General features: G+C 36.4%; 1 protein-coding gene and 1 long non-coding RNA gene across 2 annotated transcripts; one reads left to right on the forward strand and one right to left on the reverse strand.

Moving 5' to 3' along the window:
* The first annotated feature begins 6,495 nt into the window (after positions 1-6,495).
* On the forward strand, positions 6,496-14,798 carry LOC114280858 (uncharacterized). The gene is made up of 5 exons (XM_028223266.2): positions 6,496-6,732; positions 6,914-7,105; positions 8,258-8,473; positions 12,568-12,787; positions 14,397-14,798. Exons 2-5 carry the CDS (start codon positions 6,972-6,974, stop codon positions 14,661-14,663), a joined length of 837 nt encoding a protein of 278 aa, XP_028079067.1. The 5' UTR covers positions 6,496-6,732; positions 6,914-6,971; the 3' UTR covers positions 14,664-14,798.
* On the reverse strand, positions 7,343-8,258 carry LOC145820045 (uncharacterized). Its single transcript, XR_014360959.1, has 2 exons — positions 7,674-8,258; positions 7,343-7,543 (listed from the first exon to the last, which is right to left on the reverse strand). It is a non-coding gene; the product is annotated as an uncharacterized LOC145820045 (long non-coding RNA).
* Positions 14,799-27,156: the final 12,358 nt, after the last annotated feature.

Genomic DNA, 27,156 nt, shown 5'->3' on the forward strand with positions numbered 1-27,156 from the left:
CCCGTAAACTACTTAATTGGGTGTTTCATAGCCGGTCTTCGTGATGACATACGCTTGGATGTTAAACTCAAACAGCCACGAACATTGGCGAACACCATTGGGGCAGCACGGTTAATCGAAGAGCGTAACAACTTACAAAAAAAAAGGAGTAGTACCTATCGTTCCCAAGTGGCTACTGTAACTCCAAGGTTTGCTCCGACTAGCACAGCGGGAGTCTTAGGACCTCTACCCGTGCAGAAAATGGGTCAGTCCTCGACCATAGCTCCAATTCCATTCTGGCGAATTACAAGTCAAGAGGCACTAGAACGCCGTGAAAAGGGCCTGTGCTACTATTGTGACGAGAAGTTCACTCCAGGTCACCGATGTCAAAGACCCCAGCTGTGTATGATTGAAGAATCACTAACACTCGAACTTGCCGAGGCCACGAACTCTAACGATGAATCTGATATGACTGAGCCACTGCCAGAAATCTCATTCCATGCGATAGTAGGAACGGAGCATCCTCAGACATTTCAAGTAGTGGGTAAATTGAAAAATAAATCTGTGACGGTTCTCATTGATAGGGGGAGCACCCACAACTTCATCGACCAAGCCGTAGTCACCAAATTCGGGCTTCCCGTTACACGCGATCAGAAGCTGCAGGTCATGGTTGCTAATCGGGACAAAATCAATTGCGAAGAACGATGCCTTGGGCTCACCCTCCTTATCCAAAACTTTCCGGTTTAAGCTGTTTTTTATGTTTTACCCGCAGCAGCGTGTCAGACAGTGTTGAGGGTCCAGTAGTTGGCCACCCTTGGGCCGATTAAAACCAACTATAGCAAGCTCACCGTGTTTTTCCAGTAGGGAGGTAAATCTTGTATTTTGCAGGGACTTAAACAACCAGCCCTCACTGCCTTGAACGACAAGGAACTTCTCTACCTCAATGGCACAGCCGTGCTCTTTCAAATCATGCCATGCGACGTACCGACTCCAGTCATCGATCACCCTGCTGACCTCGGCCAGATCCTCATAGAATTTCAGCATGTCTTCGTCGTCTCCGACACTTTGCCACCAGTACGAGCCCATGATCATCGGATTCCGTTGAAGCCCAACTAAGAGCCCATGAGTGTCTGACCTTATCGATACCCTCATTATCAAAAACAGAAATTGAAAGAATGGTGAAGGAATTTCTGGATTCAGGTCTGATCCGTACAAGTACGAGTCCATTTTCTTCACTGATGTTACTTGTCAAGAAAGCGGATGGTGGTTGGCGGTTCTGTGTTGATTACCGAGCTTTCAACAATATTACAATCAAAGATAAGTACCCGATCCCTGTCATAGATGACCTCCTCGACGAATTACATGGATCCAGGTATTTTTCTAAACTAGACCTCCGCGCCGGATACCATCAAATAAGGGTTCACGGGGCTGATATACACAAAACTACTTTCCGCACACATGACGGACATTACGAATTTGTTGTTATGCCCTTCAGCCTTACAAACGCCCCCTCCACCTTCCAGAGTTTGATGAACGACTTACTACGACCTTACTTGAGGAAATTCGTTCTGGTTTTTTTTTGATGATATCTTAGTGTACAGCAAAAATTGGGTTGACCAACTGGGCCACCACCGTACGGTCCTTCTTGTTTTATCCAACAATCAGTTGTTTGCCAAACAATCTAAATGTTGTTTTGGCGTGTTACAGGTGGCATACTTGGGACACCTAATTTCAGTGGCAGGGGTGGCCGTCGATCCCGGAAAGATTAGTTCAGTCCTCGAGTGGCCAACTCCCACTTCCGCTTGAGGTGTTCGCGGCTTCCTTGGCTTAGCCGGATACTACCAAAAATTTATCAGAGGCTTTGGCGGGATTGCTGCGCCTCTCACTCGCTTATTATCCAAAGATGGGTTCCAATGGACTTTTGAGGCCGCCACTGCGTTCTCACAACTCAAACAGGCTCTCACATCTCCTCTAGTCCTACGCTTACCAGATTTTTCACAGTATTTTGTTATCGAATACGATGCTCTGGGGTAGGCATTGGAGCTATTTTGTCACAACAAGACCAACCAATAGCCTACTTCAGTGAAGCTCTCAAACCATCGGCCTTAGCTTTATCAACTTACGAGAAAGAGATGCTAGCAATAGTTAAGGCCATTAGCAAGTGTAGACCATATTTAATCGGCAAACCATTCATTGTCCGAATTGATCAGAGAAGTTTAAAATACTTGTTAGAGCAACGGATCACAACGCCAGTACAAACACGGTGGTTACCAAAAATTCTCGGCTATGATTATACCATTGAGTACAAGAAGGAAAATGAGAATGGTGGTGCTGATGCTCTCTCACGGGTTGGCGAACTAGAATTCCTCGTTGTGTCGTTGCTCGTTGCGGATTGGTGGGCCATGCTCCAACAAGAGGTTGCCATCGATCGATTCTACAGTCAATTATTGGGATCCATACCATCACACCTCCAGCCACAATACTCTTTACGTGATGGGGTTCTTTTCAAAGGTGAGAGCATCTATTTGAGTCTTTCTTCGCCATTACTTCCGGTTATTTTATCAACACATCACTCATCACCGGTTGGCGGACACTTTGGCTATCATAAAACATTGAGCCGCATTAACTCAAGCTTTACTTGGCCTTCCATGCGAACTGTGATTAAGGACTTCATAAAAAATTGTGATGTTTGTCAACGATGCAAATTTGATTGTTTGCGCCCTGCCGGCCTCTTACACCCATTGCCAATACCCATTAAAGTGTGGACTGACATTTCTATGGATTTCGTCGAAGGGTTGCCACCGTCCCAAGGTCAAACGGTCATCATGGTGGTCGTTGATCACTTGACTAAATATGCCCATTTCATACCGCTCAAGCACCCCTTTACTGCCATAATCGTGGCCAAAGTCTTTATTGCACAAATTGTCCGTCTTCATGGCATGCCAGCATCCATTATAAGTGACCGTGACAAATTTTTTATGAGTTTATTTTAGAAAACTTTATTTCACATCCAGGGTACAGCTCTTTGCATGAGTTCTAGCTATCACCCACAGACCGACGGTCAAACGGAAGTAGTTAATCGCACGCTCGAGCAGTATCTTCGGTGTTTCACACATGGGTAGCCAAGGAAATGGATGGACTGGGTTTCATGGGCTGAATATAGCTACAATACTTCCACTCACTCTTCCACCAAAATTTCCCCTTTTGAAGCTGTGTACGGACTACCTCCACCCACTTTACTTTCCTACATTCCAGGAACAACAAAAGTGCAGGCTGTTGACGACCTTTTGCGCAGCCGTGATGACATTCTCACTGTATTGCGTCGTAATTTGACTGTCGCTCGTGACTGAATGAAATCCCAAGCTGACCAACATCGACGGGAGCTTGTTTTTGAGGTCGGCGATTTTGTGTACCTCAAACTCTAACTCTACCGACAGAAATCAGTGGCTTCTCGCAGCTTTGTGAAACTCTCACCTCGGTTTTTTGGCCCTTATAAGGTTTTTGCTCGAACTGGTCCAGTAGCGTACAAGCTCGAGCTACCAGTGAATTCCCAAATCCACGATGTCTTTCATGTTAGTCTCCTCAAAAAACACGTCGGTCCTATCACTACTGTCTCCCACCAACTTCCGCCAGTTTCGGACACACACGAGGTCCTTCCTCAACCTGAGGCCGTGTTGGACACCTGTATTGTTCAAAAGGGTCTTTATCGCCCCAAGTCCGAGGTTTTGGTTAAATGGGTTGGGGCGCCCATTGAAGATGCAACCTGGGAGAATCGTTGGCGTTTTTCGAAGTCTTACCCTGACTTTATCCTTGAGGACAAGGATAATTCAATGGGGAAGGAATGATATGTCTCTGCCTCGCAGCCTTAGCATGAGAATAGGAACTGCTGCCTCAAGAATAGGAGTTAGTGTAGGCTGTTTTCAGTAGTGGGTGTATTGGTTGCTTCCACAATTCCACAATTAGTGCCACATCTTTCTTGCATTATTATTTTCCATTGTTATTTTCGGCAGTTGGTATTTTCTCATTCCTGCAGTTGATATGTTCTCATTTGGTTTATAAATAGCCAGGGAACTCTTGGAATAAATATATGGAATTACAGTCACAATCTCTCTCTCTTTCCTTTCTAAGCCTCTGTTCCTCTCTTTCTTGGCTCTTCACTTGCTTTTCTTATACAAATTACATATTAGATTACTTAAGTTAGAAGAGAAAAGAAAAAAAAATGAAATAATTATGATTTCTATCCTTTTTGTTTGGTTATATTTCATAAGAGAAAAGAACATAAATTGTTTTAAGTTATATTATCAAAATAACATTTTATATTTTGTTAATCATTTTATTTCTTTTATTTTTACAGGGACAAATTTGGTATTATGAAAATATAAGAATTTATTGATTTTTTTTTCTCATAATCTCTCTACTTTTGAAAAGATTGAAAATGAAAGTTATAAGATAAATGTGTTTCTTTCTATTTATCTTCACTTAAATTATCTAAACAAGTAAAAGAAGCGCATCTCTTAAATTCTTTTCTTTTATCTTCAAATCACCCAATCCAAACATAGTGTAAGTCAGGGTGAGGTGATTGTCGTGCCTCATGCGTGTGTCATAGCCCTTGCTCTCAATCTTGCCCTTGTGAAAATTGGGAGTGACTGGAAGAATGTTATACATCTTTGCGTGTCAGAGGGGTGCCACCATGGGAGCTCGTGCTATGATAAGCGATATTCGATCGATGGCTAACAGTGGGGGTTTGGCTTTCAAATGGTGTCCCAGAGCTGGTAATGTGGGCTGCACATTGGACAACCTCAGCATGCTTGCATGGTACTTCACCTACTAATTGGGTTGCCCAGCCTCCTTTGGTTTTTCTTGGGTGTCTACAGTTCAATTCTGAGTAATTGAAGTTTCTTTTTTTTATATATATATTTTCAAATGTCTAATTTCTCTATATTATGCTGTTGGACATGGAGTCAAGACTCTCTTCTTGCAGCCCTGTCCTTGCACCCGTCCTTGCAGGCTTTCGGACCTACTTTTAGGCCCAATTTTGATAATCTGAACCGTTCATATTTTATAATTTATTCAGTATATCATATCTGTAAAAAATCAAGTTGATCGGATATTAGAAAGTATGTGTTCGGAAAACTGTTTATTAAATTATTTAAAAAATAGTTTTTAGTTCAATTTTTCGAATACATACTTTCTGATATCCGATCAACTTGATTTTTTACAGGTATGATATAATGAATAAATCATAAAATATGAACGGTTTAGATTATCAAAATTGGGTCTAAAAGTAGACCCGAAAGCCTGTAAGGACGGACGCAAGGACGGAGGCTGCAAGGTGAGGATCCTGATTCGTTGGACATGAGGCATTGGGGGTGTTTGGTGGAGCTTTTTTAAGTTAATTTATGGCTTTTGACTTTTAAAAAGTTATTTTGGATTGTTTGGTTAAATTTATTTCAAACAGCTTCTGATTCTAACAACTTATTTTAAGTCAAAAAAGCTGATTCTGAGAAGCTACTCACTCCTTACTTCTGATTATCAGCTTCTGCTGTGAACATGTTAATTCACGGTTATACTTTTAGATTTTTTTATTTTTTATTTTTTTAAAAATAATAAAAACCCAAATGGACTATTAAATATTATTATTATTTTTTATAAAAAATATAGACACATAGTGATTAATAAAAAATAAAAATTAATTGAAAAACTACTTCACAGCTTATTTAACAAACACTACTCAGCAAGTTAAACCTATAATCCAACAGCTATACCAAACAGATTAACAGTTTCTGATTAAAGTCATAATCTATAATCTGTTGAGCTATAATCTATAATCTGTTTTAACAGTTACACCAAACAGCACCAATGTCATTTGTCAGGCTAGAATGGTGTTTGAAATAATCTAAATAAACCTATGTTTTAAAATTTTATACAAAGATATGTAAAAAATAAAAAAAATGATGTGACCAAAAAATAAAAGTGTGTATTTTTTTTTTTTTAAGTTATGCCAAATAATCACTAGACTTCACAACTCAACAAACCTCTCAAGCAAAAGTTTTTTTTTTTTTTTTTTTTTTTTTGTTGTTGTTGCTGGTTTTTTTTTTCCTTGTTTTTTTTTCCTGATTAATTATATTTTTTAATTTATAATTTGATTAAAATTTTATTTTAATCTTTATAATTTTAATTTAAATAATTTGTTTTCTACACTGTAAATCTAGTTTCAATTTAATTATTTTGTTAATTTTACCTACCCATACAACTTAAAAAATTAATAAATATTTTTAAATTGTTTATTTTAATATTCAATTTAAATCAAAAGAGAACATTAAAATATTAAAAAATTGATAAAATATTTTAAAATTATTAATTTTAATCTCCAACTTAGACCGAATAATTAAATTGAAACTAAACATAAAATATAAAAATCAAAATATACAAATTAAAACTATAAAGATTAAAATAAATTTTAGTTCAAATTTAATAAATGAAAAGTCTAATTTAACCCCCCTGTTTTTTTAAAGAAGGAAAAGCCATTGCTAGGTTCACACAAAAGTCAAAGCCAATTTCCTCATCTCCAACCTCACTCACCTTTCACCTCTGTTTGGACGCAGAAGAAACCTAGCCCTACCTTCCTTCGTCAAATCCTCCGTCGCGAACAGACTAGTATCTGTTCGCGCAATTTCCAATCTCTCTTTCTCTTAGGGTTTACGCAGTCCATGAAACGATCGCCATGTCCAGATCCGATTCATCTAACTGAAGGTAAAACCTCCTCTACGGATTCCTGTTTGTTTTGACGGAAAACATCGGGGAAAGTTTTTCCAACAAATCTAAACTAAATTATCAAAAAATGAAAAAAAGGAACTCGGGACACATTGAATAATATATTTTCCAGGAAAATCTTTCCAGGCACTATTGACAATGGAAAATTTTGATTTTGCAGGTGATATTTCTTGTGTTGCATAATCAGTAGTGGTTGTGGTGGTGGAGGAGATAGAGAGATGGCTAGGGATAGGGATTTGTCGAGGTCGCCGTTGTACCGGCGAAGGTATTCGCCGTCGACGTCCCCTGTGGGGCACAGGTATAGCCGGAGAAGCAGAAGAGATAGAAGCCGATCTCCACATTCTTATAGCAGGTGATACCCGATTACTTCGTTTTTTTTTTTTAGCTCAAACTTTGCTTATTGACTCTTGTGGAATCGAATTTGGATTCAGTCTGGTCGTACAGTAGGTATCTGATTCGATTAGGGTGTGTTTGGATCATGGATTAAAAAGGTAATGGGAAAGATAAGAAGATAATCAAGGGGAAAAAGTAAATGTCTTTTTGGTTTCCTATTATTTTTCTTTGTAAATCCCTCTACAAATTTATGATCCAAACACAAACTTAAAAGAGTTTTCAATTGATCCGAGAGTTTAGGATTATGTAGTTTTATACTTGAGCCAAAAATATAGGTGGATTTGATGATCAGTGGAATGCACTTGGGTTGTGTCGTGGTTAATTTGAAATTGGGAGCAGAACTTATTTCTCTCGGGAATTCTGAGCACTGACACTACGGTATTGAAAACAAATTGTGCTTTTGTAGAGTAAACAAGTTTAAATCTTTATTAAACTTGTTTGTCAAATTTGAGTTTCCAAAAAAAGAATGAACTTGATCTCATTGGACATGAATTTTCACATGGTGTTGCTCATGTTATTGCCTTTACATTTTATAGCAGATGGGTATGGATAGTTGTATACTCTTTGTATTGCTTATGACATGTTGCTGCTCTGAGAGTCTTCGCTTCCCATGACTATGCTTATAGTTGTTGACGATGATGCTTTCTACAAGTATTGTCCATTTTTAACTCAATCTGATGATTATGCTACTCAATTTGTAAGCAGTAGGGGTTGTCTATTTGTCCAACTTCTGGAGAGTTTTATCTTTGCGATGCATAGTGGAAATATGCTAAAAGGAGAAATTTGTAGCATAACATCAATAATAGTGTATACATGAGTAAGATAGAACACATTTGTTTTTCCTAGAAACTTAAAAAAGGCAGTTTCTTCCCTTCAAATGGGAAGTGAGCAGGTGATGGGTGCCGATTGGTGTCCTTTCGTTGCTAGATTCTTTATCAGTTTCATGTGATAAAAGAGGGAGCACCCAGTTTATTCTTAGCAATGTTTGAGGTAATTGTACATGCTTCTATACTTATTGTGCTAGATGGTGTCTTGGCATGGTGCTATAATGTATATGCCACAATTCCCAAAATTGTAATTGCTGCTCAGTAACTTATATGTTATTGCACAGACGAAGAAGTCAGTCAATTTCCCCTAGACGCCACAAAAGTCGTTCTCCAACTCCAAGCCGGCGTAAAACTCGCTCTCCAACACCGAGGCGTTATAAGAGACAAAGAAGTATTAATACCTCATTGTCTCCTATAAGTAAATCTCGTAGTCCAAGTAGCGGGTCAATAGGCACCAAAAGTGCCAGTGAAAAACTGAGAAAAGAAGAAGAGAAGAAAAGGTATATTAATTGCTCTATGTTCTTATCCTGATTAAATTTTTTTAATATTTCTTTATTGTTTTTTTCTTTTTGTACATCCTTAGAATATAGTATGTTTGTTTCTATCCTTATCTGTGCATTTTGAAAGTACACAGGTCACACTTGTACTGGCTTAATGGCTTCTTCTTTTTTATTTTTTATTATGTACTGTAGATAAACTGCAACCTGAACTTGCATTTCTGATTGTGCACAAGTTATAGTGATCTGCATTTTAGCATATTTTTCTTGCATATTTGTGTTTAGATACATGTACGTTTTGTCATTCTAGTTATTTTATTTTTGGATGAGAATGACAAACACATGGTAGTTCCTTGGTTCTTAATAAAGCCATTAGCCACATTTCAATTACCTTGCAGCTTCAATTTTTTTCCTTTGCTTCGGAGTGGATGCCTTTTCACAATGTTAATTCCAATGTACCTGAGCTAAAGAATAACATGAGACAAATAAAACTTAAGAGAACCTTCTATTTTATAGGATAAGTGTGCATTGCAGGTTCTTTAAGAAAATAGGAGGCCTTACAGTGAACCTGTATATATTATCAAAAGGTTTTGTTTGTATGCTCAACTTAATTGGCTCGTTTGGGAAATCGGTTATTTTAGTAGGCTATTTTAGTTTTTGACTATTTTAGTAGGTTAATATATTTGTGTTTGAGAAGAGGGTTAGATTTTTTGTAATTGGATGTAATGTTTGTGAGAGAAAAAAGTGAAATTATTATGGGTTTGATGTGACATTTTATCTTATGGGTTATTTTAGCCTATTTTATCTCTCTGTAGATTTTAGCCAAAAAAGCCAATTTTTAGCTTCCCAAACACTCCCAATGTATGTTCTACAATACTTTCTTGAAGTTCACCTTTACGACGCTCTCTCCTAATTTTTATAACGCTAGACTTGGTATTCAAAGACTCAACCTCATAGCTGCCAAGTGAAATGGGCATATTGTGGTGCAACGAAATTTTGATAATGATTGCTTCACATGAGCAGCATTTCATGCGTTATTTATCTGTAGAATATTGGAAGGATTTATCCAAATCCAGTTTAAGGTCCATAATCTGGGCTATGCATTTTTATAATTAATTGTACCTTTTTAAAGATTTTCAGGGCAAAGTAATTTCTATTCTCTTGTTTACATGGAATTAGGTTTTTTTGGTATGCTTTTATTTTTTATTTTGTGATCTTCAATACTACATTGTTTGGGTGTTCTTGAAGTGACGAAAGGAAAGTTGTCACTGGTTATTGATTCATTACCATTTATCATCTGTGCAAAATAAAGTTGTCATCAATGTATTTTGGCCTTTCCCATGTTCTCTCTTTTAATGATTTATTGGGCAAAAAGGTTACTTTTAGGTACATATTTTCTTAAAACGGGAAAATAATAAGCTTGGGTGCTAGTAATTTAAGTGTTTTTTGTCACAAAGGTTAATTAATTCTAGCATAATTTTTTGTTTTTTTATGTGATTGTCTGGCATCAAGATTGCGTATTGTTAGCAATTTATGGTATCAAGTAAATGTGATTGCAAAGGAAGTTATCCTCCTGCATTTTGGAGAACGTTTCTTGAGCCCCAAATACTGAGTGTAGTCCTTTTAAGAATTGCCCATTTCCAGCTTTGCATAGATTTTTTTTCTTTTTTTTCTTTTCTCTCTTGGAAATCTTTTCAACAAGCTGTCAGGGTGTGGATCCATTCTTTGAGGACATTATTGACTCTTCATAGATCAATTTGTCATCTGAGTTGGACATTACACCCTGGCGATCATCGTGCTTTCTTTATGGTAACCATGCTCGTGTTACCAGAACGTGGTTGAGTGCATTCTGAGTACAAGAAATGTAGCTAAATGCCATCATTAGAGGTATGTTGATCCTAAAGCTGCTGAAGTGCTACCAAATAAAAAATGGTGAGCTAGGGTTTGCAAATTTTTTTTTTTTTTTTTGGGGGGGGGGGGGGGGGGGGGTGGATAAATTAGCTAGGGTTTGCTTTTGGGACCTAGGGTTTGGATAGAGCTGAGGCTTTATTGTCAAGGCATTATGAAAATGAGATGTTTGCAAATTAGTATTATTGACAAAGTATAATATCATCATTCTTTCTTGTATTAAAATATCATTCCTCTTGCAAGTGACAAGATTTCAGTTTGTGTTTTTAATATTGACTTATGTTTTCATATGGCTTAATTTCTTTAGCTTTCAAAAATTCCCCCCCACCCTTTTTTTTTGTTGTATTTTTCTTTATTTTAACTCGTATATCATCAAGGCATTCATGAAAATTGGTCAGAAGTCAAGGCTATTGAACAGGATAGCCCTCAACCTTGGTGAAGGTGAATTTAATCCCACACTGTCTAAGTAAGTTGATTGGCAGACTTTCTGGCATCTTGAAGCTTGGTTGCTAATGATGGTACACTTGTGGAGAGATCCAATTCATTTTGGCTTCATTGGTGGAGAAAATCAATATTTTTAGTTATATTTTGGCCTCATTAGATTTTGTGTTTTTAGTTATATTTTTTTTGTGCACTATCTAGGAAGTTTATTTAACGTGAATAAGATATGGAGATTGCATTAGCCTGGATGAGAGTATGGGGTTGAAAAAACTGAGTTGGCTTGGGATATGTTGGCCTATGGGTGTCAATGAAGTCTTTGGTTTGGATGTGAGTTAACCTGGAACTTGTCCTACCTGCCAAAGTTGCAATCGTAGATTATCAAACTTTAATGCTGTGTTTGGTACAAGGGTTAGAAAGTAGGAATGGAACGGAGCAACAATGGAATAGGAATACCCTGTGAATGGGTTGTGTGTTCCAGCCAATATGTTTCATTTGGTGGAAGGAATGGATCTGATATCGTTTTCAAAATTACATTTTCATTGTGTTAAAAAATTAACCTGAAATTGAAAGGCAATAATTTGATTTAATGTACTAAAGGAGGGAGGAAGCTCTTTCCCTCTAGAAGCACGGGCACGGGCACGGGCACTTAACATGACACAGACATGCCGAGATGTTAAATTTTAGAAAATGCAACGTAATACTAAATCCTAAAACTTAGATGAGGGGAGATTAATATGCATAAATCTATATTGTTTTCCTTTTATCATTGTATCCTTATAATGTGTCTCATGTGTATCTAAATGATGGACATGTGTGTCCCCAAGTGTCCAGTGTTTTTGTGTCTAAAAAGTTTTTTTAAAAAAATAGTACGACGCATCTGGAGTTGTGTTTTGACACATGCTGTGAAGTGTTTGATGAGTGTCGGTGTCGGAACGTGTCGGACATGGACACACCTTAGAAGTGTCCGTGCTTCTGAGCTTTCGGTCCCCTCTTATCTTACACAAAAAAATTGGGCAGATTGGCTTTTTTGGGTGCAAGATGATTTCTTTGCCCCTCCTATCCCTTCCAATACCTACTCTCATCTCTCCTACAAAACAAATGAAAGATGCCTCTTTCCTTCCTTTCTTCCCTTCCCCTTTTTGCTTCCATCTTTTCGTCATACCAAACATGGCTTGACTATTCCTCTAAATAATTTTGCACACAGTGGAATTACTGGCTTTTGTCATTCCTTTCTAACACCTAATCAGCATAAAGCTATGGCGGTATATATTTTAGACAATTTAGAATTTTGCTTTGACAAAACACTATATAATGCTAGGATACAAGTATTATGATGATTAGTTTTAAAACTGCGACAGGTTACTTTGACATTCTTCTCCACAGGCTTTTTTGAAGGAAGATACTGCTATAGTTCAACTTGTTATATTTGATGATCAATTGGATGCTTCGTTTATCTACTGTTCACCAGTTTTGAAACTCATTTGTTTGGATCAGGAATCGGTTAGAGGTATGCCTTAAAAGCATGAGCATAATTTTTGTGCCTTTGTCATCATGAAGGTTAGTTTGTCATTCAGTATATGTATAATAAGTAGAGAGGGAAAAAGGGAAGTTTGCTATGTCAGTTGCCATTTCAGTTTTGCTGTTACCTGGCTTCAACAGGCATTTGTGGAATTGAAAATGCTGTATTTTCCTCCACTGTCCCAGCCTCAGTGGCCATTTCTTGCGTAACTTCCCTCTTGTTCTATCAGGCGTCAACAAGAGGCGGAAATGAAACTGATAGAAGAAGAAACTGCAAAAAGAGTGGAAGAAGCCATACGGAAGAAAGTTGAAGTCAGCTTGAACTGTGAGGAGATCAAGCTGGAAGTACAGAGGCGATTGGAGGAAGGTCGGAAGAAACTTCTTGATGAGGTTGCAGCTCAACTTGAGAAGGAGAAGGAAGCTGCTCTTATTGAGGCAAGACGAAAAGAGGCTAGTATCTTAATTTTTTTTTTTTTTTTTCCCTAGTTCCTTTCTTATTTTTTTATGCGACAATGCTACGTAGCTCAAATTTTGTGGCTCAAAAGTGGCTCAAATGGCCAAAACGACGTCGTTTTGAATACAGAACAACATAAAAATGGCCAAAACGACGTCGTTTTGGCCATTTGAGCCACTTTTGAGCCACAAAATTTGAGCTACGAGACATTTTCCTTTTTTATGTTTTGTTGGTAGTCTTGCAGTTACCCATCAACAAAGGGCCTGTTCGGTATCACTTATAAGTTAGCTTTTATGATAATAGCCTTTTAGATTATTAGTTTAAAAGGTTTGAAATAAGTTGTAAATCTGTTTGGCACCACTTGTGATATTATGTGAAAAAATTTGAACATATTGGGTTTACTAAGCTGTCACTTAGCACTTTTATTGTGTAAATACTCACAATGTCCAAAAGTTATAATTAAAACAAAAGAGATTAGGCTCTTTTTTTTGGTCTCTTTTGTTCGTATATATAGGGTTTCAAATAAGCAAAAACAAACAAAACAAAACAAATAGAGTTACAAATTGTAGCTCAAAAAAAGTTTTTTCTCCCACTTTTCTGGGTCAAATTAGTTGAAAAGGTCAAATTTAGTTATAAATTTAAATTGTAACCAAACACTATTAGATGTTTGGTAATGTTTATAGTTTTGTTTTAGTTTACAGAAAACATTAAACATGTTTATGTTTATTTTGGGCAAAAACAAAAAACATGTTTGGTACATAAGTATTTTAAATTGGAAAAAGAGTGGTAGCTCGAATTGGAGGGGCTCGAATGGCCCGAATTTATGTTGGTTGAACGTCTGCCCGGATGACCGGGTGAAAGATTGTCTACCGCGGTTGTCACCATTGTCAATCACGGCTGTCAACCTCCTCACCGGACGACTGCCCGGACGTCCGCCCGGACGACCGGCAAAGTGAATTTCGAGTCATTCGAGCCAACTTCATATTCGAGCTACCAAGCATTACTCTTTTAAAATTTTGTTTTGAAAATAAGTGACAAGGGTTGGCTATGGGAGGTGGTGGTTGATGGTTGGAGATGGTGGCCGGAGGTTGTTGTTAGTTGTGGGAGGTGGGTGGCTGAAGGTGGTTACTGCCGGTGGGAGGTAGTTGGCAGCACTGACAAGAGGTGGTGGCCAGAGCTGGTTGGCAGAGGAGGTCATCGGCGATGGTAGCCGATAGTGATGAGCTATGGGCAGTGGTTAGAAAGGTTGGGAGAAGATGAAGAAATGAAATAAATAAATAAACAAGGAAAACCAACTTTTTTTGTTTACAAATTTTTACCATTTTTTAAAAGCAAAAACAAAAATTAAACGAGTTTTTATTTACAGTTTTCAAAAATTCTGTAAATATAAACAAGTACTACAAAACAGTTCAAATTGAATCTCGACAAGATTGGCTTGGCCTTTATAGGGAAGACAAAATTGTTCTGGGATACAACTGCTGCATACTTTTGTTTGAAATTTAAAAGCTGCTATTGTTTCCAGTCCCCGCCAAAGCAACAACACAGTTCTTGATCTTCTGCAATGTGAGGAAAATAACAGGAATTTGTGTTTTTTTTGGGGTGCAGGAACAAGCTCGAAAAGAGAAGGAAGAGCTGGAGAGGATGATTGAAGAGAACAGGAGGAAGGTGGAAGAAGCTCAGAGGAGGGAAGCTTTAGAGCAGCAGAGGAGGGAGGAGGAACGGTACAGAGAACTGGAGGAGCTGCAAAGACAAAAAGAAGAGGCCCTGCGAAGGAAGAAGCAACAAGAGGAGGAAGAACGTGCAAACCAGATGAAATTGTTGGGCAAGAACAAATCCCGGCCAAAATTGTCATTTGCGCTTGGCTTGAAATGAAAGAGGGATTCAATTTCTTGTTGTGTTGTTTTTTAAATTTGCCAACGTTGCTTTTTCCAATTTGAAGAAAGTTATTGGTTGCAACAGTTTTTTGGGGTATAGTGTTATCCATGCTCTGGGGTTCTTTGTCTTGCATTCATCTTTCTCCAGTGTAAATTTGTTTGTGTTTGGTATATCATGAGTCAAATACGCTTGAGATATCTGGTCCGCATGCTTAAAACTCACTCTTAAAAACTGACTTGACATAACTCTTAAAAAACAGACTCGACAATTGGGTTCCAAGGGAAGGGTGTCTTCATAAGTTTATATTTACATTATTGTTTTGGAAAGTAGGAAAAAAAGTTAGCTTATTAAATTTTTTTCTTTTTCAAAAAAAAATATACAAAAAAAAATGATGGGGTGATGTGATCTAAATAAGTTAAAAAGTTGACTTTTTGTCCTTTTCAAATTGACATGGTCAAGTCTTTTGTTAAGTGATGTCGGATTCGAAACATAGCGTTATGCATTGCACTTGATGTTCATGGCTGCCCATTTTAGTAACATTCAATTAACGGTAGCCGCTCTTTTAATGATTTTACTTACTTATGGTTGTCCATTTTAATAACATTGAGTCAACGATAGCCATTCTCTATTAGTGATTTTATTTATCTATCAATATTTGACATCTAAATAGATGTCTTATTATTTTTTTTAAGTTACCCGTTTTAAGATTTGTTCCATAAATTAGTAATCCTTCTTATTCCATACCAACGCAGCTCGTTTAATGTCAAAATGATACAAATTCTTGAGTAGAATTCATTTTAAATATCTAGTTTGGAAGAGAAAGTGTGATTTCTGAAAAATTTCTAGATATTTTGAGTGTATTTATTTCTTAGGTGATATTAAAAAATCAAGTTTAAAATTTTTCTATGTAATTGGGTGAAGTATTATTTAGATAATGCTACGTGATGCTTTTGGATTGATGAATAATAATTACCCATTCGTCATCTAATCGTAAAGTGCTGGGACTCACAATATAAAATCTTGACATGTGAACCACGTGTGACTTTAGGAGGTGTCTCTGGATTTATTGGTGCTTAACCAAGCAAGCAGCCATGTGGACCTCATTCGGAGCCCATTGGGCCAAACGGGTCGTTGGATCTACATGCTGTATCAGCCTATCTTCACTCAAAATAGGATTATGGCCCTGTTTGATAAATCTTGTTGGCATTAATAAAAAATATTTACTTAAAAAAAATCTTCTCAAATTCAAAGTTTCAAAAAGCTAGCTTTTTTCAGCATAATTTGAGTTTAAAAACTTGTAAAGGTTTTACTAAGACCCATATAATTTTCAAATATCGTGTGAACAATCTCTTGGCTTTGTTAGAAGTCCTTTGATTGCTTGTTTCCTTCTGTGATTTAAAATGAGATAGTCATTGCTAGGCCAAAAAAGAAACAAAACATTAAGATCATATTTGTTTGGACGGACTGGATAATGAGATATTTTTATGTAACGGACTGATAGTCCTGGGATATATAGTTTTTAGACTATTTGACTGAAAATTATGTGTGTCCCATGTTTGTTTTTTTATGGGATTAAATGTTTAGAAATGACTATTTTAGTGAATCTCATGTTTAATTTGAAAATTATGAAGTATATTGTTTAAATTGTTTACAATGGAATACTGAATTTGAAGAATATTTTATTTTATTTTATTTTACAAAGACCACTTTTAATTTTATTTAAATATGACATTAGAAGTATATATTCATTAATGATTTTGCTAATACAAAAAAGAAAAAAAAAAAAAAGAAGTAAGAGAAGATTATTAAAATATCGTGAGATTAATTTACATTAATTTACACATATTTAAAAAAATTCAACATGTTTAAAAAAAATTATAAAAATGAAAGAAATAAATTATATATACACTAGAGGGTTAATTTTCTCATTTAACTAGTTAATCCGAAGATTGGCATAGTCCGCCCATTTCTATCTCCCACACCCTCCATGGGATTGACTTACCCATATATGAGGGATTATTAGTCTAACCGGACTATTAGTCCGATCTTCACTTTTCCAACCAAACATTAGACTATCAACTTTATTAGACATGGAATCTAATCCCATTGTCTCATCCCACCAAATAAACATCTCTTAAGGCCCCACTTTGTAACGTTTATTTTCTCTTTTGTATGTTTGTAAAAAAAATTCAAAAAAATAAAATAAAAAATTATTTGTTACTTACAAAAAAAAATGTAATGAATTTACAAAAAAATTATTAAATTCTTTAAATAGAAAAAAATATTTTTTTCCTCTCTCTCTCTCTCTCTCTCAAAACAAGTTTTCATTTCTTTCCCCTTCACCACTTCATCTAGCCACCCTAGTGCCCCTCACCCGTTACTATTAGCCACCATCTTTGGTCACCTACCACCGATAACCTTCCATAGCCATCACTTGCCCCCCTCCACTTCTGGTCACTACCCGATCGCCGCCTACGTACCACCCTTGTGGTTAGACCCCACCTCTAACTGTTAGCTATCACTTCTTATCCCCTGTTAGTTAGCCACTTTCAAAATAAGTGTTTAAAAAATATACAAGCACCAAACATGATTTTTATTTTTTTACTTAATTTTTCTTGCTAAAAATAAATATATCTATGCTTTATTTATTTATTTATTTTTGGCTAGAAAATATATCTCTCCTTTATGTAAACAAAAAACTAAACCACAAATATTACTAAATGATACCTATAATATTTTTCCTTTTATGGATTGGATCGTACTTGGGCCCAGCACCAAAGTCAATTTAGTAATTCAATCTTCTAATCTTGTAATTTATATGGATAAATTATTCATAAACAAAGTAATATTCAATAATTATAATCACAGAATTACAGTATAATTATTCCATTAGTGCTATCACTAATGATATGGCAGTGGGTCCTACCACGAATGATTTGATGTTTTGGCCTTGGTGTTGTATTTTTTTTCTTTTTTTATTGAGTGCCATGTCATTAGTGGCCTTTTTAGAGCTTCAAAATTAGTGATCTCTATCATTGTTGTTATGATTATTAAATAAATCAAATATTATTTTTCTGAATAATATTTCTCTTATAAATTAAAAAAGAAAAGAAAAAAAGAAAAGAAAGAAGCTAACTGATAGAACCGTTTCATAAAAGAGTGAATCCCATAATAAAGTCAAATGGGCCAACAACATGGTCCATCCACCATTTACAATCCATATCCAAGCATTAAATACTAATAAATTTCTCAACTACAAAAATGTACTGGTACATCACCCTTTAAAAAATTAAAAAAGAAAATAAAAATTTGAAAAGTCATATCTGTTTGGTTGTATTCTCAAAATACAATTCCATCATATTATTTGCGTTTCACGTTTGTTTAGGAGTTTTAAATTATAATTTCACATTCACTTTTGAAAATTTGGTCGAATGCAGGAAAATTTAGACTAACCGGTCGTCCGGCAGTTTGACTGGAACGATGCAAATAATTTTTTTTTTTTTTTACAATGGACATATGTTAATTTTTATATATTCGAAAAAAATATTTTTCGAATTTTAAATTTTTTTTATGTGCTTTAATAGAATTTTGAGTTGTATGTTTAGTTATTAGTTGTAAATTTTTGTATCAAATATTATATGTCATATAAAAAATTCTCCACTCAATTCAAAACTCTCTTCAAAACTCTTTTTCCACACTCAAATTATAATTTCAAAACTCACAAACTCAAAATACAATTCCTACTCTCAAATCATATTTAGAAAACTCTACCAAACGCAACCCAAGTGTTTCTAATGAGTACTCTTTAGACATAAATAAAAGGTAAAAGATACAAAAACAGTTTTATTAAATTCAATATATTTTTATTAGAAATAATATATTTTTAAAACACTTTATATATAATTTTTTAGCATTAAATAATATATAAAGATATTTGTTAGCATTTATCATAAAAGAAAAAAGCAAGGTTAAGAATCTCAAAAAAAATTATTAAATTTTTTGATAAATACTTACATATAAGGGCGGTGATTGAGGGCCCGAAAGCCGTGCCCCGAATTGCCCGAAATTTCCATTTCAGGTAAAAAAAAAAAAAAAAAAAGGAAAAAAGAAAAAAAAAAAGAGAACAGTTTCCAAAACTGAAAATTAGGGGTATTAGGGCCAATTTTTTTAGGGCCACCAATCATTTTCCTACATATAAATATAGACTGAGTCTTGGCATTTTCTAAAAGAAAAACATATAAAAAAATCCCCAAACTCCGAGAGAGAGAGAGCCCCCACACTCTTGTTTTTGCTCTCTCTAACTACTTGTCATCATTAACATATAATTGACAAATAATAATGGGGCCCATATTCAGTCAACCGGTCACATCGTCTCACGTAAAATTTGTGACAGACACCAACGTGGTCATGTTCCCCCTCTGCCACCGTACGACTCTTTTACTCGACCCATCTCAGCCGTCCGATCCGGGCGTTTCCTCGACGTTGTCCTTTTCAGTGTCTGTCCAAAAAAAAAGAGAGGAGAATATCAAAACAAAAAAAAAAAAAAAAAAGCAAAAAACAAAAAACAAAAGAGTGAAGGTTGAAAAAGTAATTACAGAACAAGAAAAGTGATTTAGGGGTGTTTTGGTTTGACTTTTTGTCAAGTTTTTTTTGGTTGTTTTTGATGTGATTTGAAAATTTGATAAAAAGTTGTTTTTAATTTTTTTATTAATATTTATTATATTATAACATCATAATTAAATAATTAAAACATATTCACCTAATTTAGTAAATTTATAATTTTATTTATATGTGGCTCATTTTGATCTATAAAGGGTATAGTTATAATTTTACTAATAATTTTTTTTTATCTCCTCAAATGGTTTTAATGGTAAAATGGATACAAAACGCAATTTTTTTGGCAAGTTGTCAAATGGCACTTATATATTTAAGTTTCGTTTGGTACTATGATTTTTTAATTTAAAAGTTAAAAAGTTATTAAAAAATTTAAAAGTTAACAACTTATGTTAAAAAGTCAAAATTTTTCTTTTCTTTCTACTTTTTAAACATTTTTTCATAAAAAATTAAGAAGTCATCTCAAATATGTTAATTTTTTTATCTCATATTTTAATTAAAAAATTAAAAAATTACTAAAATATTCTGCTCCCAACGAGATTTTAATTTTGTAATTTTTTTTATACTTTCATTAGTTGGGCGGGGTCTCTGAAGTGTTGACGTCTGGCGATTAAATCAGAGCTCCTCTCATTACTCAGGTTGTTTTCTGTTTCCTCCGCACTCCCTAATAGCTATTGGTGTTTACTGCTTGATCTCATTTTCGTATAGACATCCACGGGTCGGGTTTTGGATTTGAGCCCAACTTACGTTAAAAAATAGAATAAATTACACTTTATCCAAACATAATAAAAAAAATTTATGTCATGTGAGAGTTAAGGTAACATTTTTTTTGTTTAATTTTGAGCATAAATTAACTTAAAGAATGAATTGAGAAAAATTTAAAACATTAAGGTCAAAAGCCAAAATAATTTAAAAAAAAGACCAAATATGAAGGGGTAAAATATAATTTATCCAAAAATATATGTATATATATATATATATGTGTTTGTTTTTTTAAACTTGACTCTAGTTTGATTTAGTTGTTTTTAAATTTGCCCTTAAATTTTTTTTATTTTTATTGTTATTATATATATATATATATATATATATGAGTTTATCCACTTAACCAAATATATATGAATTAATATATATTTTTTATTTTTAAGGAGATACAATTGTAAATGATTTTTGGTTAAATATATCAGCAAACAGCTATCGGCAACCAAAATATGAATAAAATCAAATGTGAAGTTGAACTTGTACTTTTTTTTTTTAATCCCAAGTTGAACTTGTACTGTGATTTAGCATTTGGATGTTCTAGACAATGCATGATGTTTGGGAAAATCTATAATTCTTCACAAGTAAATCAATTAATGAGAATAAAAATTAATATGAAAAAATTAAATCAAAAGCAATACAAGAATTTTTACGTGGTTTTCTCAATGTAAGGCACGTCTACGGGATTGAAATCCGATTCCACTATCAACCAAATAAGTTTCCAAACGATTACAAACGAGACATGAATGGTCTCACAAACCACTCTTAGGTAAATTCCAAATAATCACAAATAAACAAAGAGGAAAGATCTCACCAAATAGATGAACCAAAATTTTCAAAACTAGAGTTGAAGAAGATCCAAAATAACGAACCAAATTAACACCGAAAACGAAGCAAAGAACCAGCCAAATTAATTCCATTTTTCACTCACCCAAATAATTGATTCCACCAAAGTGGAGTGTGTGTAGCAGCCGTTCTCAACTTCGGGATGAGCAAAAACAATACCTAAAATATTGTGAATCTATGATTTATTATCAAAACCTTAGTTGTTTCCAAACTGAATTGGGTTTTCACAAAATTAGATATAATATATAAAAATATATCATAACTAATATCAAATCAAATTAAACTCTTTGAATAAACTAATTGGGTCCCACACTCTAATAATGAGATATACCTAACAATTCTCCCCCTACCGACTTAGGTGGAGATATCAACCATACCCGCCAAAGTTCTACACTTTAAATGTTTGTCCCTCGACAAAGTCTTATCCGAAATATTATCATCTGTGTGAACCTTTTCGAGTTGCAATAATTTCGAATCTAACACATTACGAATCCAATGGTATCTCACATCAATGTGTTTCGATCTCGAATGAAAAGTAGAATTTTTACTCAAATGAATAGCACTTTGACTATCACAATAAATCACATACTTTTCTTGCTTCAAACCCAACTCTTGCAAAAATTTCTTCAACCATAACTCTTCTTTGCAAGCTTCTGTAATGGCAATAAATTCAGCTTCGGTAGTTGAGAGAGCGACATATTTTGTAATTTAGATTGCCATGCCACAGCTCCCCCTGCAAAATTCATCAAATACCCCGAAGTAGATGTAACAACCCTCATACTGTTTACCGATTAAAGACTGATTGATTACCGATAACCATCGATTACCGTTAAACTGAATTGATTATGATCGATAATTGAATTGATTAAAGTACTGAACTGACTAACTGAAAACTGGAACTGGATTGAATGAGTACATCTGTTTGAATTGCATTTTATCTGTTGACTGTTTGTTTGATCTGTTCGTATTTTAGTGTTTAAACTGCTAATTGAAGGCCTTATCAGCGGCCGAACCTGAAATTGATTGATGTTTTTATGATCGTCATAATTAATGAGATTTTATGGTATAATTATCCGAAAACTGATTAGGTATGCTTACATTAGATTAAATAAGCTAATTTAAGAGTTGGACTTAATTACCGTTTTGCCCTTGAGTGGGCCACTACCTCTACACCTTGAGCTCACTATACTTGAGCCAAAAACATTTTCCTCAGCCTTCTTCTTGTTCTTGCCGACCTTGAGGGAGAGAGGGAGAGAATAGAATTGTTCTTGGGGGTTTGGCTTAGTCAACTTGAAGAATTGCTTGAAATTGAAGTGTATCTGCCTATTTGAGCTCCCTCACTTCTAATTCTACACCTAAGGTGGATCATTCATCATCTTAATGGTGCCTTTGAGTTATTCTTGCATGATTCATGCTTCATTGTAGAACTAAGTCATGAATTGGTTCATTAATGGTGAATTGAAGCCCAATCTTTGCATGCATGGTAGTATTGTTGGATTTTGAGTTGTTTTCATGGCAAAATGTTACATGCATGTTCATGTCTTGAGTGTAGTCCATGATTTCATCATGTTTTGAAAAGAATTGGCTCTTTAGAGCATCAAATCGAAGCTTTGAAATGGTTTGAATTCATGCATGTTTGCATGTTCATCTTGTGCTTGAAAAATGGTTTAAATTGAGTTTGAATTAAACACCCTTGGGCTTTGATTTCTTAAAATTGAACTTTGAAACATGTTATTCTATGTGTTTATAAATGTTTTCCAGAAAATGGGCCCAAGAGAATTGGTTTTGATGCTTTTGAGCTTGGTTTTGAACCTGGAGCTTGAATCTGGAATTTCCAGATTTCAGTCGTCCGCTCGAGCGAGGGGAAGTGCCGCTCGAGCGGTAAAATCGAGCTTCCAGCATCTTGCACTGTTTTACAGTCCGCTCGAGCGGAGGATTGGGCGCTCGAGCGGAGTCATGTCTCAAGCTCGAGCGGGCGTCGAGCGGGGATTTCACTCATCCAGTACTGTTACAGTACGCTCGAGCGGGAAAGTTTACGCTCGAGCGTGTACCTTTGTTTGCCTGTACGCTCGAGCGTGGAAACCTGCGCTCGAGCGGGACTCTGTTTTTCTGAAAATCCTGAAAATGCTTTTAAATGTGCATATTTGCATCCTCATCCCATTCTAGGCATTCTTAGGCCTAGTTTAAGGCATCTTGTTGAGGATATAGATGTAGAACACACCGAGGCATTAGGGATTAAGTTGTTATCTTTCCCAACTGTGTAGCTTAGTGTGTTCAATCTGTTATCTGTGTAGGGTTGGCGACTGGGGAGACACGCTCTAGCATGCTGTAGGCCGAACTCTGTGAGTAACGATTGTGTAAAGATATGTTCACAAATGATTATTTTCTGAACAACTGAACTGTACTGTTTTCTGAACTGATTACTGTTAACTGAATGAATGTATGTCCTATATTCTGAACTGTATTGTGGCATCCTTAGCACCTACTGTTTACTGTTACTGTTACAGAGATCTCTGTCGGTTCCCTTGTTGGAACCACTACTGTTTACTGACTGATGGCCATCATTACTGTTCGGTCTTCTAGACCTACTGTTTACTGTTATGCTAACGGATGTACCACATATGACTGTTTACTGTACTGAACAACTGAATGACTGATTGAAATGAACTGTTTTCATACTGTAAGGACATTCATTCTTAACCTCTTTACGCATTATGTTATTCACTGGGCTTTAGCTCACGGCTCATATATATATGTAGGTGTACAGGCACCAGACCGCGGCTAGGAGCGTCAGGATTCCTCCAGTTTTGTCAAGCCAGCCTATGTGCCTCACTGCGAGGTTCCGAGCCTAACCGTTAAGGCTTAGGGGTGTTTTAGATTTTCCCCTTCTGTACTGTCTTACTGTTCTGTATAGACTGTCAACTGTTTACTGTACTGTTATCAGGGATTAAGTCCTTGTACTGTGTGATTGTAAATGTTGTGCATACTGTTCTATACTGTTTATGTATAAATGTATGAGAAGTCTTTTTGCATACAGACTGTCACAGCTCATTGGGCACTGTTTATTTACTGTATTGGCTTCCGCCAGGCCCTGTACTCTGTTTTACTGTACTACTGTCCTACAGGCCTTCGGTAATCTCGGATTACTGGCCGGTTACGGTGCTAAACCCATAGGGCCGGGTTTGGGTCGTGACAGAGTGGTATCAGAGCGATACTTACCACGAGTTATACCGCACACACGTGTCCAAATGAGCTATAGGGTGTCCTAGAAAAGTTATTAGGGCATCTCATGAGCATGATAAGTGTGTGGTTATGTTATAACTGAATACATGCTAATGTGGTAAACTGTTAAACAAATGACTGCTTATGTTTAAAACTGTTATAACTGCTTATAGTGAAATGGACAATGCAAATGAACTTGAGTCCTCATCTACTGAGGCAAGAATGGAAAGAATGATGGAACTGATAACTGCTAGACTTAAACAACAGAACCAACAGCCTCCTCCTCCTCCGGTACAGCCGGAACCTAATGTGAATGTGAATGATGGGGATATAATTGCTCTGACCCAGAAGTTCAGCAAAATGAAACCGCCATCCTTTCAGGGAGGCCTTGAACCGTTAAAAGCTGAAGCTTGGGTTCTGGAAACAGAAAAATTATTCGAAGTGTTTCCGTGCTCAGAAGCGAACAAAGTATTGTTAGCTACCTTCACCCTACAAGAAGAGGCTAGAAGGTGGTGGATGTTGATCTGTGATACAAATACTGTTATGACTTGGGCTCATTTCAAGGAGTCCTTCTTTGAAAAGTACTTCCCACAATGTGTCAGGGATAGGAAAGTAACTGAGTTTGAACAACTGAAACAGGGCACCACGTCAGTTGCCGAATACGAAACAAAATTTACTGAACTTGCCGGTTATGCACCGCATATGGTAGATACTGAGTATAAGAAGGCCAGGAAATTCGAAGGTGGCCTTAATGTTGCAATCCTTGATCAAATAAATGTCTTGAAACTACCGACTTTTGTGGGTGTTCTCGACCGGGCATTGATGGCCGAGTCGAACATTGCAGCAGTGAAACAATCTGAAACACCAACAACCGAATGGCATGGTAAAAGGCAGGGTTTCAAATTCAAGAAAGGCAAGCACAACCCAGCCAACAAGAAACAGAATACGGGGTCGACAACTAGCCCCAGCCAAGGGAGTGGGTTCATACCACCCTGTCCTGAGTGTGGCAAGAAGCACAAGGGGGTCTGCTACAGAATATCTGGAGCCTGTTACAGGTGTGGCAAGGTGGGCCACATGGTTAAAGACTGCCCCTCTGCTCCACAAGCCAGTAGTAAAGCTGCACCAAGCGCAGCAGCATCAACTGTAGCACCAAAGCCTAACCCCAGAGCTACCGGGAAAGAGCCCATGAGGCAGGGCCGAGTGTTCGCCCTAGTACCGGGAGACGTGCAAAATACTGAGACCGTTGTGTCAGGTATTCTCTCTATTTGTACACAAAATGCATATGTATTGATTGATTCGGGGTCTACACATTCTTATGTATCGCATGCTTTCTCACGGAAATTGAATAGACCCTTAGAACCTATGAACTATCTGCTAGCCGTATCATCACCCGTAGGAGGGTCCATGACATGTGCTTATATGTACCCCGCATGTGAAATCCTTGTTGGGGATATGCATCTGTTTATTGATTTACTACCATTGAACATTGATCATTTTGACGTAATATTGGGGATGGATTGGTTACAAAAATATCGTGCCACTATTGACTGTGTGACCAAGCAAGTTGTTTTCCGTCCACCTGGTTTGCCTGAATTTGTGTTTAATGGGAGTGGAGTAGTACCTCCTCCGTATTTGATTTCGTCAGTGAAAGCTGTTAAATTAATTAGGAAGGGGTGTAAAGGGTATCTGTGTTCTGTGCTGACTGCGTCTACTGATGATAGTGTTAAAATTGATGTGAATTGTGTTCCTATAGTCAGGGAATTTCCAGATGTTTTTCCAGATAATCTTCCAGGAGATTTGACTGACAGGGAGATTGAATTTACCGTTGATGTGATTCCCGGAACACAACCAGTTTCTAAAGCTCCTTACCGAATGGCTCCAACTGAACTGAAAGAACTGAAAGGGCAATTGTAAGAACTGTTAGACAAAAAGTTCATCAGACCTAGCACTTCGCCATGGGGTGCTCCTGTTTTGTTTGTCAAGAAGAAAGATGGCTCACTGAGACTGTGCATTGATTACCGTGAATTGAACAAGGTAACTGTGAAAAATAAATACCCATTGCCGCGCATTGATGATTTATTTGATCAGTTACAGGGTGCACAAGTGTTTTCCAAAATCGATCTCAGATCGGGGTATCATCAACTGAAGGTTAAACCAGAAGACATTGATAAAACTGCTTTTAGAACGAGGTATGGCCATTATGAATTTTTAGTTATGCCATTCGGAGTCACGAATGCCCCTGCTGCTTTTATGGACCTCATGAACAGAATTTTTAAACCATACCTTGATGACTTCATTGTTGTATTTATCGATGACATATTGATTTACTCCAAAAGTATAGAACAGCATGAACATCATCTGAGACTTGCCCTACAAACCTTAAGAGAACAGAAACTGTATGCTAAACTGTCTAAATGTGAATTTTGGCTTGACCATGTTATGTTTCTGGGGCATGTTGTTAGCCAAAATGGAATTTCCGTTGATCCGCAGAAAATTGAAGCTGTAGTGAACTGGCCTAGACCGACAAATGTGACTGAAGTCCGAAGCTTTTTGGGACTGGCTGGATATTACAGAAGATTTGTCAAAGATTTCTCCAAAATTGCCCTACCATTGACTCAGTTAACTCAGAAGGGGACATCATTTGACTGGACTGACCAAAGAGAATCTGCTTTTCAGGAGTTAAAAACTCGATTAGTGACTGCACCGGTTCTTACCTTACCTTCAGGTACGGATGGTTATACTGTATTTAGTGATGCTTCTCATAAGGGTTTGAGATGTGTTTTAATGTAGAATGGGAGAGTAATTGCCTATGCTTCCCGTCAACTGAGACCGCATGAAAAGAACTACCCGACCCATGATCTGGAACTTGCTGCAGTAGTATTTGCACTGAAAATCTGGCGTCACTATCTGTACGGGGTGACATGTGAAGTATACACCGACCACAAGAGTTTAAAATATTTCTTCACACAGAAAGAACTGAACATGAGACAGCGGAGATGGCTAGAACTGATTAAATATTATGACCTACAGATATTGTACCATCCGGGAAAAG

Source organism: Camellia sinensis, chromosome 2 (assembly GCF_055761805.1).
Source record: "Camellia sinensis isolate YWXY chromosome 2, ASM5576180v1, whole genome shotgun sequence".
In the NCBI taxonomy this organism is placed as follows: domain Eukaryota; kingdom Viridiplantae; phylum Streptophyta; class Magnoliopsida; order Ericales; family Theaceae; genus Camellia; species Camellia sinensis.